Source organism: Alligator mississippiensis, chromosome 1 (genome assembly GCF_030867095.1).
Source record: "Alligator mississippiensis isolate rAllMis1 chromosome 1, rAllMis1, whole genome shotgun sequence".
Classification (NCBI taxonomy): Eukaryota; Metazoa; Chordata; order Crocodylia; family Alligatoridae; genus Alligator; species Alligator mississippiensis.
The window spans coordinates 93,762,645-93,775,259 of NC_081824.1; the positions used below are offsets into that span (position 1 = coordinate 93,762,645).

Genomic DNA, 12,615 nt, shown 5'->3' on the forward strand with positions numbered 1-12,615 from the left:
ATGACAACCAGGATAAGTTAAAAAAAAATGTTTTAAAGCTATGAATGATCTGAGCTGTATCACTGCAAAATATCAAATGAATATCACAAAATTTACTGAGATCAAAACTTGAGCAGGTGTTATTTCAAATCAACAGAGACTTGAGATGTCAAACATACCTACATGTTTTCTAAAATAAATTCCTAATGCAGAAAAAGTGATTTAAAGATTGCTTCTAGCTAATAGTACCGTTTATTTTATTGGACCCTAAATTGATCAGACAATGCATAGCCCACACTTTTGGACATTTATAATAAAAAAGCTTTTATTTTCAATTGAAACAAATGTACCATCCTGCACTTAAAGGCTGTAATGGGCAATAAGCATCTTCCAAGTTGTACCAATAGTAACAGATTTGTTTGACCTTCACTGAGAAGTCACATAATGCACTCATAATTGGTAAAGAGAAACTAAACTCAGCCTTCTCAATGCTTCTGCACTGTGTTTCTTGTTTATTGTACAGTTCCACAGTCAGACTAAATGTTTGCAGTGTGTGCAAATATTGTAGTCTATTAGTAGTACTGTTTAATCATCTTCCTCTTCCTCTTCCTCCTCCTCCTCAAAACTGTCTTCAAAGCCCTCGCTGTCCTCCTGGTCCTCATCACCTTCAACTACTGTATCCCATTGTGGATGATTTTCTGGCACTGGTTTAGCTTCATGAACTTCCAGCTGTAAAGGGTGGTTGGGGAGACAGGAGAAAGAAAGTGGTAAGAGCCAGAAAAAAGGAAATACACACCAATTAGAAACAATAGGGAAAAGTCACATTTTGTAACCCCATTAAGAAATTATGAATAAGGAATGTAGTGTGTTGTATGTGCTGCTTAGTCTTGCAAAAATAATTCTTTACTATTTGATTGAGGGGGGAGGGCAGAGAGGGAAGAAACAAAACAAACAACCTCAGAAAATGAGAAAGCTACAACTGTAACATTTATCTACTTGTGCCGGCTCAGCTGAGTCTAAGTAAATAACAACTGCTGTTCATGTATAACAGCTGGAATAACTGCTATTTCCTGTAAAAAAATCTGATTGGAATCTATCATCTTTAAGATTAAAGTTCCTTTACTAACATTCCTATTATACCAGGTGAGCAATTTCCATGAAAGGATTATTCAGATTTGAAATGTTAACCTTAACAAAATGTTGATCTAATTTGAAAAATAAAACATTTTCATGTTTGCCACAAGGCTGAATATGGCTATACAGAAGCAACATCTGTATTGCATGATTTTAAACAGAAAGACTAATAGTGTTAAATGTCACCTTCAAAGGTTTAATCTGGTCCAAACCCATATACGAATCCGATCTTAAATAAACTGTGTACTGGTAGTTTCCTGGCTTGCCTGGTGCAGGGAACTTCAGTTCTACCTAGAAAACACAATTCATTTACATTTTCTTTTGTTGTGAATGGATCTTAAAAGACTCTACATGAATACTTGGCTTTTGTACTTGGGCATGAAAAAATACTATAATCAAAGTAATATTTTGACAGATTCTCCTTATATTTAATTAAAGGTGTTTAAGACTGCTACTTTGTCTATGGGCTGCAGCACAGTAAAAACAGCAGCATGATGCATGCTATATATAGCAACTGAAATCAGAGATGGGACAGTTACAATAATTTGAACAAAGAATGAATTTTATCACAAGGTCATCTTTTCATTGTAGGTAGCACCTAATCGTCTTTAACAAGTTCTAGGAAAAACTAGTATCAAGGGAGATACTAATGGAAATTTTGAGATGAAAGGAATTGTAGATTTCTATTTTTAAGTATTAAAAATAGTGTGTCACATGACATCCAGATACACCTATGGTACTTAGAGTTATAACTTCATAAGCACTACAAAAAAGGTAAAGAGCAAAGACATGATCATTTCCATTCCTTAACTTAGACAGACTTTGGCAGTTTGGGCAAAGAAAAACAAGTCAACTTGAGTAGGTAGATTTATCTCCAATAAGAAAATCAGATCTAGCTGAAAGAACAACAGGCTATTATCTGTAAGAAACTGAAGTAAAGCAGTGAAAATAACAAAATGCTCTAGTTTCAGAAATCGTGACTTGAAATTTGTGAACTACCAATTTGCTTTTACAAAGAAAGGTCAATATAGCTTTTAAATTACATTAGTTTAAAATCATATCATGTACATGACTACTAGTCACCAAACAAAAATCAATCACAGCGCCTTCTGATAAGCCGCACCTTCTTCTCATTCCAGAAGTGAGGCTGAAAAAGCCAGAATAAGACTGCCTATTCTTTATCAGAAAGTTTCAAAATAGTGAAAAAAATCAGACTTGCCTACTTTTATGTCAGAGATGGAGCACAGTTTGCCTTCATCTCTACTTGCACCATTTAAAATTTAGATTAAAAAGCAATAACATTCAGATCAGATTATGCATTTCTACTGCCATCTCATTTAAATAACTCTAGTGCGGTTTAAGAAACAGTGCCTACAATGTTTAAGAAACAAAATTCCACAAATACAATACCTCTTCTCTATCTTTTAGTGTACAAACGTGATATGGCATAGATACTAATGTCTGCTCCTTCCTGTCTGCAATATACAGCCACCACCATTCTTGTTTTTCCTGTTTTAGAAAAAAAAGAATATGAAAATCTAGATAGTACAAACACAACATTTATAAGGATTGGTGTATCACTCTGGTTTACTATAATGCACAATGTAATTTATTCTTACCTTATCTTTGCAAATGTTAAAACATGCTCCACACTGAAGGCTACTTAGTAAAAGCTGCTGGTCCTCAAAAGTTTCCTTTGTGGATTTGTGCTTAAGGGATAGGACATTTCTGATATTAAACTGTGGAACTCTTTAAAAAACTCTTATTTGACATATATGAATAAACTCAAGTGAAGGAAACTTCAGCAACATACACCATATAAAGAGAGTACATAGAACGGCAAAATCATTCTCTTTCCTCTAGACTAGGAGTTCTCAACCTAAGGGCCATGGTTCCTTGGGAGGTCATGAGCAGGTTTCAGGAGGTCTGCCCAGCTGGGGAAGAGCCACCTTGGCCCCCTGGGCTTACGTGAGTCCTGAGTTAGGGGTGAGGGCAGGGCCCCCACACACAGCACCATAGCTTCCACCTTATCAGGTGGGCAGGCAAGGCTTCATGCTCCTGCTGCTCAGGTGAGCACGGTCCCAGGGCTCCCTGCTGCTGAGGCTTGCCTGCTGCACCCAGGGTTGGGGAGCCAGGCAGCTGTTGTTGCACAGGAGGGTTGTGGAGTTTTTATATCATGCTAGGGTGGACCTCGGACAGAAAAAGGTTGAGAACTGTTGCTCTAGATCCGAGTGCTAATACAGAACAAGATTCCAACATAGAGAACATGAATGCCCAGAGGCAACTCTCAAAAGAACAAGTATGAGTAAGTTACCTCTCTTTCTCTCAATTTTGAGGGCCTCAGTGTATTCCCAATATGGGAAAAGCAATACATAATCAAGTAATCTAAAGTTGTTGCCAAGATTTTTGGCTTTAGTCATGGCAGGACAGGATGGGGTAATCCTTATGGCTGAGTTGACCCACATTTGTGGAAAAGGAGGATGACTATCTTTTTCTGTCTTTTTATTCTCCTGGGTAAGAGAATACTTCTAATTTCTCGTACCCTGAGAGGATTCAAGAATGACTCTGGAAGTGACTGCCTCAACTCCAGTGCTAAGCAACCCTCATAATACAAACTTCTTCTGCTTTGGAGGCAGCATGGTTCTGCAATGCTGGAGGAGCTTTTAGTAAAAACACAAAGTGATTTAGAAGCTGTGCATGTGGCGCTGAATAGTTTATCCAATCATAGAAGACGATTTTTGAGACAAAAACCCAGTACAGAAGCAGGGATGATGAGGTGTGCTTTTGGTACTAATAAATAGGGATGTACAATTTTGAAGATTTTGTGGATTCCACTAAATCTGGGCAATGCCCACTAAATCCATGCAGGGTGCGGGGGGAGGAAGAAGGGGAAGAAAAAACTTTATGGAAAATAAAATGCTGGCTCCCCAGAGGGAGCCAGCAGTCCTCAGGGTGCTGCAGCAGCCCAGCTGGGCAGAGAAGAGAGGAGGGGGAGCTGCTCGCTGGAAAGGCTGCTGGCAAAATGATCATGCCCCTGACCACTGATTGGCTGCAAGGTCTGTCTGTCATGTAGCCCTGCCATCTCCACATACTGGTGGGGAGGGTTGGGGCTGCCCTCATAGCCAATCATGGGCAGCCCTTGTAGCCAATCAGCAGCAAGGGGTGGGGCCACATGACAAGCAGCCCTCTGCCAATTAGCAGCAAGGGGTGAGGCTGCCAGGGCCCCACAGCCAATCAGAGGGGGGGGTGTGTGTGGGGGGGGGGGGGGCACCACACTCCACCTGTCAAATGACTGCTGGGCCTTGCATTCTCTCTGCGAAACTGGCAGCCAGAGACCACAAATTAGGCAGCTCCCTACTTATAAGAAGACGTCTTTACAGAAGTTGGTCCTGATGGAACAGCAGATGCAAGAGGTTTTGCAGACCTCTGAGAAACCCAAGAACGCCATGGGCTTCAAAAATCTTTGCTTCTGACACAACAGCATAAAGGCATGGCAAACAACACAATGGGATAACGCATGTCATTCCTAAACACACAAGACATTTCTCTCAGAATTTAAAGCTAAGCTGGATGTACATTTCTTAAATGTCCTATACAGTTTAAGATCCTATAGATTCATGTAAAGTCTGCTTCTATCCCCTATCATCCACTTTATCAAGGCATAATGCCCTTCCCCTGCCTACACTAAATGCACCTGTAGAATTGCTTGAGTCTGCAAGAGGACAATCCAATTTTAAAAGACGTAAAAGTTCTCTCAGGTCAGGGTTCCTGAGAGACCTTAAAACTTTTGGTGCTTATTCAAAAGAATCAAGAAAGGTAATATAAGTAAAACACTAAAGTTCATATTATTTTTTCAGTGGAATCCAGTTAATATTTAAACAGTATCACACTAACTACTTTTACAAAAATTCCACTTTTAAAAAATTCTAAGATCAAAAGTTAGAACATACTGGACTCCACCTAATGTCCCATCACCAAATAATTTTCCATACCAACTAAAATTTGAAACCCACCCATAAATTTTAAAAGCAAGAAGTTACTAGATAAAAGAAAGCTTCCCTTGAACAGGAAATAAGATCCTCCTCTCCTAGCAATTTTGTTCAGACCTTTAAAAGTACTCTTTTGTAAATAACAGCTAGATATCATATAGTATTTTACATCCATAGATCCCACTGCTTTACAAAAAGAAAAAAAAATACCTGGCAGATTTCAGCATCTACTCCCCACTAATAGGGGTATTAAAATCAGTAGGTAATGCTGTGCATATGTGTAATTTGAAATGCTGTTGCAGGAAACACCAAAACAAAGCCCTGCCCTTTGGGTCTGGCCACCAAAGAGTGCTTCTAAAGTTACAGAAACACTATAACATTAAGATAACACTAATATATCAACCATAAGGCAATTATATGACTGAAGCTTTGTCTTCACTGGATATTTAACTCTGTTAATGAATGTTCTCCTTAACGTGCTCCATGTTCACACATCATCACCCAACAGCTGTGCAACAAAGGAAGACAGCCTGCATGCTTTCAGCAATTAGGAGGTCACATTAGATCAGATCCTGAATTAGCTTCTTTCATGTTTTGCTAACCAGAGCCAAATGCAACAAAAATACAGGACCACAGCCACCTACAACAATTGTTAAGATAGGGCACAGACAGAAGAGACAACTTTCAACCAATCTGGCCCCTGAATGTAGTCAACAGCTGTGACCAAAAAGAAGTGCACGGCTGCAAAGCACTTTAAATGGGCCCGATCCCACAAAAATCTGAATCCTCATTGCATGAGGGTCCAGTTGAAAACATTTCAAAACATAGTGTCTTCAATAACTTCTGAACTGCCTCACGGCTTGTCACTGTTTTCAGAATGGGAGGGGGGAAAGGGAGCAAAGATAATTTGGTCTGGGGTTTTTTCATCTTGCACTGGAGGATGGGGCAAATAGATTGGAGCACCCCCAAGGTGAAGGAGTTCCTATCCACCCACCCCACACTTCAGGTTCCTCACCCTGGCTGGGAAATCCCTAGATGAGCTCCCTCTGCTCCCTTTCCCCTCTCCCATTCTGAAAACAGCACAGGCTGGGAGGGAGGATGGGCCATTGTTAGGGGAAACAGGCTTCAGGCTGGCAGCCAGCAGCTAGATTCCCCTCTTCCCTGGAACCAACAGCAAACTTCTGTTTGGTTCCAGAGATTGTTGCCGGAGATTGTTGCAACTCAGAACGCTTTCTGTAAAGCATTCTCTGGTACAGCAGGGAGCTGCACTTCTGTCTGAGCCCATAATGGCCAGACAACCCCTTCTCACAACCTTCAAGGTCACCCCCCACTTGTCATATCTTACCATCTACCTATGCTCAAATCCCTGCCTAGAAACTGTCAACCTTCACATAACTCTTCTCAGGGAGCTCAGTCACACACTGTGGGCAGTTTATCCAGTGTCTGATATAGGTGTCTGACTGGAAGCCATCACCAAAATCTTGGGCAGCTTTGTGCTGAAATAAGCAAAACCTAGGACTCTGGACTCTTGAGAAGGAATTTCCAACCATACAAGAATCTATTCAAGTAACTGCTGGCCAGTCACATGATTGGCTATCTGTGAAGACAGAAGATAAATGGGCTCAAGGTGAACCAATGGAAAGGCTAAGGATAATTCCACATCCAGTGCTACCTTCCTTTCGCAACCCCCTTTAGAGAAAGATTCCTATGTGTTACAAAGTATGTTCTAATCATTTACCAGGCTATCAAGGTGGACTGGATGAGGTAGAGAAACTGCTTAGAAGGAAAACAAATCTCCTGTCCACTAAGAAATTAATCAGTTTGCTGTAGAGTTTTTTTCCCTCAGTCAACACGACTGGGAAGCAACAAGCAAAGAATATGAAAGCTTGTAGGGGGTGGGAAGAATAAGCAGAATACTAATTACTGTTCCACAATAACAGGCAAAAATAAGAGCATGCTCATATCAGGCAGGAGCTTCACAATTTAAGAAGCTTTTTGGGGACTGAGTGATTCTGCTTCCAAAGTAGGTCTCTAGAAGTCCTCCTCAGATGAGGTTTCAACACCTTTTTTTCTCCCTTTTGTCATTCAGAACCTTACAGAGGGAATCAGGATTCCTTCTTCATAGACACCTTCCTAGATTACTAACATGCCAACATTTTATGATGTACTCAGAGGAAGTCTCCTGTTGGAACTATACATCCATTAATACTCAAAGGAAAATATATTATTGAAATATCAGTAAGTTCCTTGAAAACAACCGAATTAATGCAGTATTTTGTGGGTTGGGTGGGGGGGGAGGGGGGGAGTTTTGAGGAGAACAGAGTGCTTCTGTTCACAGGACAGGGATGGCATGTTACTCATCTTGAGCTGGAAACCAGCCAAGAATGTGTACTGATAAAAGATACCTTCATTATGAAAGCAGCCAGCATGAGAGAGTGCCTCCTGCTTTATCCCCCAAAGATGGCTAATGCCTATTTGAGTAGTTTAGGATAGTCCAAAACACCACTCAGGATTCTGAAATGCAGGTGGAAATTTGAACACAGGGGGCACATCCAGACAAGTGCGCACCTGCAGTTTGCGGTGCCTCAAATTTGCTTGTGGTGCCGCAAACAGCAAGCAGCAAACATGCAACTGTGGACTGAGCTACAAATTTGCAGCGTGGTGCCAAAATTTGATACCAGAATGTCCCAGTATCAAAGCAAAAAAAAAGAAACATGCCACAAAAAGCAGCAAACTGCAGACAGTAGCCACGTGTGCCACCAGAAATGGGGCCTGGCCATTTAGAACCATGCGCCGGCTATCAGCCAGTCTCCATGTCACTGGATCAGAGCAACTGCTGCCCCGGGAAGCCCTCAGGATCCCATGTACGGTTGCTGGGGCCAGCACAGATACTAGCTGCACCCTCCCCTACCCCACCCGGGACAATCTGGAGCATGCTAGAGTACACGTGTAGGGGGTATGTCCTGGGGCACAAAGCAGTAGCACAAGACTTGTGTGGATGCTTTTCGTGCCCCTGGAAATACATGCCTCTGCATGTGGGGAGATGCTCAAGGGGTACATCTACACATGCACTTAACTACAGAGTAGACAAATTTGCTGTGAAGGAAAGTGTCACTATACACATGCAACACTATTAAGCTGCAAGAAAATAATTTATGCCGCTGTAAGATAGTACTGTCATGGACAATGCTATGTTATGGCAGTGTAATTTACTGCAAATAAGGCATGTGTAGATGCTGACTGCAGGCATAAATTGTGCCTAATCACCCCAGCCAACCGGGGAACCCAGGCTCCTGCCTGCTGCCTAGCCATGTGGCTCTGCACTTTCAGCACCCTTGTGCCCCAGCCAAGCCCCTCTACTGCCCAACACCACCACTTGAAGCCTGGGGCTGAGTGGTCCTGGCATAAACTGCTCTGCCCCAGCTCAAATTGCTGCTGTGCCCAGGAGTAGTTTACTCCAACCAAAATTGCTCCAGAGTTTATTGCTTTGCATTAAGTACACATGTAGATGCACCCAGGAAAAGGTTTCTCTTTGCCTTGCGGAAATCCAAGGATTGTACATTTGCATGGGGAATGGAGCCTCTTCCAAGAGGGGTAAGGGTGAAAAAGAAACACTTCCCACTCTGTGTTCCCTTCTCTGGCAGGGGCTAAAAACCAGGCAAGCAGTAATAAAGGAGGTATTGTGCCTAAGAGCAGACCCCTTTCTCTTTGCCAGAGTAAAAGTACATCAGCTGAAGCTAGATCAGTACAGTTTCCATTACACTGGGTCTTTAGGCTGTGCTTCATAGGAGAAGCAAGCTTCTCTGCACACTTATACATGCTGAAGAGTGGAAAAGGGACAAGACCAAGAGACAGTACCAAGAAAAAGGCTTTTTACAGCGGAAAAGCACTCAAATTAGGAAGGCAAAAGGGAAAAGATCTAAACCCCGATTTTAACTCATTTGCTAATTAACAATATGAACCTCTGCCTTATAAAGGAGGCATTTGTTTTTCCCTTTCCAGGTGCTGAGGTCTCTGAAAGCTGCAAGCTATTTCCCCTGAGTAGGTTCTGCGCAGTTCTCTGTTCTAAGGAAATCATCATGCTCCTGGCTGAGACTTTCTATGGGGAGTTGCAATGTCAGGTACTGACCAAGGGCCCAGCACTCTGGTCTGATTCTCAACCAGAGTGTTGCAGCATGCTGGGGTGTTCTGAGATCCTTTTAACAATACCATAAAGTGCCATATGATATTAACACTATTGGGTGTGCAAACACCTATACATAATTCACAAAAAAGTCCAGAGATTTCAAATTTGAATTCATAGCATCAAAAATGTTCTGCCCTGCTGTCATTTTTTAGTTCTTTGCAGCAGAAGAACTGCTCTATTTTTCTGTAGTTAAAAACAAGTGAAAGCGAAGAGCTGGCATCTTCCAAAGGGTGCCTTGAGTCTAAGAAGGTAGGAGAACCACTGCCCTAGCATGCCTTACACTAGCAGTGCCTCAGGTGCTTTAGCCAGGAAGAAGCATTTAATCTTTAATGCCAAAAATCTGGCACAAACAAGGGTTGGTGGGCTGAGGCAGAAGGACATATCTTGCCTTGTGTGAGCAAGGACTGACAGCTTATGGAAGGCAAGGCCCAGTTCATCCTCACCAGCCCACTCCTGGCAAAGTAAAGATAGATGACTTTGGGCAACCTATTGCTCATTCATTTCACCTGGCAGCCTACCAAATAATTGACTTTGTAAAACTAAAATCCCTTTCTAAAAGGAGACTTGGACGCAGATTGCCTCAGGGTTAATTAACATATAAAGCCAAGATGTTGCTTCAGTGTTAGATAGTTTCTATAGTTTAAAAAAAAAACAAACAAACCCTCTTCTGGTAAGTTGAGCTGAAGGGCAGTGGGCTAGTCTTGGGACTTTCAGCAACAGCTCTGGCTCACCTCCAAACTCCTCACATGGGAGGCTTGTTAACAAGGGGCAGCATTTGAAGCTTTATCTGAACGTCACTGAAATGTACTTACGACCTCAACTATTATTTAAGCTTTTTTTTTTTTTTTACTTGTGGATATTTCAGAGGCCTAAATCAACTCAAAATTAAATTAAAAATAAGACTAAAAATATGTTGAATGTATTTTGTATGTTTTGCTTTTTTAAAATGCTTAAAATTGTAAAACTAGTAAGAATCCTAGAAATCTCATTGAAATATCCATACTGCACTAATAGCATGGTATATTTTTAACACAAGACAAAGGAAATCCTGAGTTTTTATTGTACTAGCAACAGCTCAGACTGATTAGAACAAAAACCTAATTTGCACTGATCAGCCTAAAGTGAGGAGAGTAACTTGATATGTTAATTTTCCATTTTACAGTATATCAAGAGAAAGCACCTGCATCTTTACCAGTAGCAGCTTTGCTCTGTGTGTTTAGAATAACAGATGCTTAAGACAAGACGGGTGCGAACTAAGACAAAGTTACTTTTAGAAGTCTAGAGGGTTTTGTTTGGTTTGGTTTTTTTAACTAAAAAATAAGCATCTTCTCCAAGTCTGTTTATCAGTTTTCTCTATTCATGGCTGTCCCACACAGACACAAGGGACGGATGAATTTTTAATGTTAAGTATGAATTTTAACAAAATAAAATAAGGCATCATGAGCAGATTATTTTTTTTAATTAGTAGAGAAGAAGGATCCTATGCAGAAGATATATCTGTATGTATGAGATAAGAACGTATGAAGTACACACAGACAAATACTAAGAAGGGACTTCATCAATTAGATCCCTTACAGTGAAATGCTACTTGCCATTTCTCATCAGTAATGTCTCAAGAGATAACCAAGGTTGTGCATTATAATGCTGTGTTATTAAAATATTCTTTCCCATACATTCTTAGACACACTGAGTGAAAGTTATGTTCTCTGGGGCAGGAATTAAGCCACCAGGTTGGGATTAATATTATTAATCATTATTTTTGTTAGTAAGAAACCAACTCCACCCTCCCACAAAAAAAAAAAACCAGGAGGCACTCACTGATACAGCATTCACAGGGTTCAACAGATACAACGCCTTGTAATTAAACATCCAACCCTAATTTGCTATTGCTTGTCACACAGGGGACAATTTCACAGAAGTGTCACTCTCTCTTTCTCTTTTTAAAAACTGATCATTGGTTGGAATTTACAGCGTATGCCTGCTTGAAGCTGGCACGCTACCATGGAAGCGGGCAAAGTGCCCTTTAACAGATGGGTGCAAGTGTAGGCATGCCAGGGAACCAGTATGTTCATGAAGTTGGAATACCAGGGCAGATTTTTACCTAAAAATGTCAAAACTGCAATCTGTGCAGTTTCTGAATATCTGGCTGAGGGAACAGAAGAGAATTATTTATTTAGGAATATGCATAGAATGAAGTTACAGCCCTGGCAAACCCAGACCAATCAACTGCCCAAAAACTTTGTTAAAGCAGAATTAAGGGTGCCTCATGGCAACAGCTGCCCTTCCAACATGCTAAATCTGATCACACTTAAGCCTGTGAAAACTAGGAAACAGAATTAAGGTACATGCCACCTCTACAATGCAACTTTAAGTCTGCCCCCTTGGGCTTATATTATCCAGTACAGGTGGTATCATAAATAATATATGGACAATGTGTAGCATTTATCTGCATACACTGCAAATGGAGGCACAGTGTTAAATGCAGTTGTACTAAACAGTGGAAAGATTAGTTGAAGCAAGTTTGAAGACTTACCTTATGTAAGGAGAGATAAACACATACTTACAAGTATACCTCACCATAATCCTGAGTTTTGCAAGTTTTGCCTTCAACCCTGTATGATGCTCTTGTGATGGTAACTGTAAATAGTCTGCTGGCATACATGACTGATCCAACATGCTTAGTGAGGGGTAAGTAAAGACAATGTCTTGGAACAATTCCTCAGAGGAACTGCGAAATGGGGGAAACCTTTAGCAACTCCATGGTGATTTGTGTAAAGAAGGCTGAGTGTTTGAGGTTGGGCAGCTCCTACTCACTAGACCAGACCCAAACCAGAACTCTTTCCTAGCAATGAGATCAGAATTTATCATATAATGTACACATGTTCAGTATTCAGCAAGCAGGGTGCCAGTACATATGGTATTCTTGTGTTGGGACATCACTGCTGTTGGTCATTAGATTGTTCCTGTGCTATATCCCATCTTTCTGCTGATCCAAAACAACTCAGTTCTATTTCTCCAGCCTTCCTCCCAACAGAAGAGAGGGCACTGACAAGGGGCTCAGGTGTTGGAAAGCTGGTCAAAGAATGAAGTCAGTGCAGTCACTGACATGGACTTGAGTGGCATGCTCTGAAAGGGGTAAGGAAATGGAGGGCCACGAGGAGCACACTTCAACTCTCTTCTGTTGGTCCTCACACTCTCCTGTACCTTCATTTTTCCATGAGAAACAGCAACAGAAAGAAAAGTGCCTGGCATGGCTTACCCATCAACCAAAGCAATTTGGGGAAAGAAGTGATTTGCTTCTCCCGATTAGGGAATACTGCAGAGAAG

At 41.3% G+C, this 12,615-nt stretch overlaps 1 protein-coding gene across 1 annotated transcript in view; it reads right to left on the minus strand.

The window, feature by feature from the left end:
• Positions 1-286: 286 nt before the first annotated feature.
• SEC63 (SEC63 homolog, protein translocation regulator) overlaps positions 287-12,615 on the minus strand; it is a 103,265-nt gene continuing 90,936 nt past the window's right edge. The window contains exons 19-21 of the mRNA XM_006258510.4: positions 2,524-2,622; positions 1,300-1,404; positions 287-708 (exon numbers count right to left, since the gene is read on the minus strand). Coding sequence (XP_006258572.1) covers positions 565-708; positions 1,300-1,404; positions 2,524-2,622 — 348 coding nt within the window. The 3' untranslated portion in view covers positions 287-564. The remainder of the gene's footprint in view (positions 709-1,299; positions 1,405-2,523; positions 2,623-12,615) is intronic.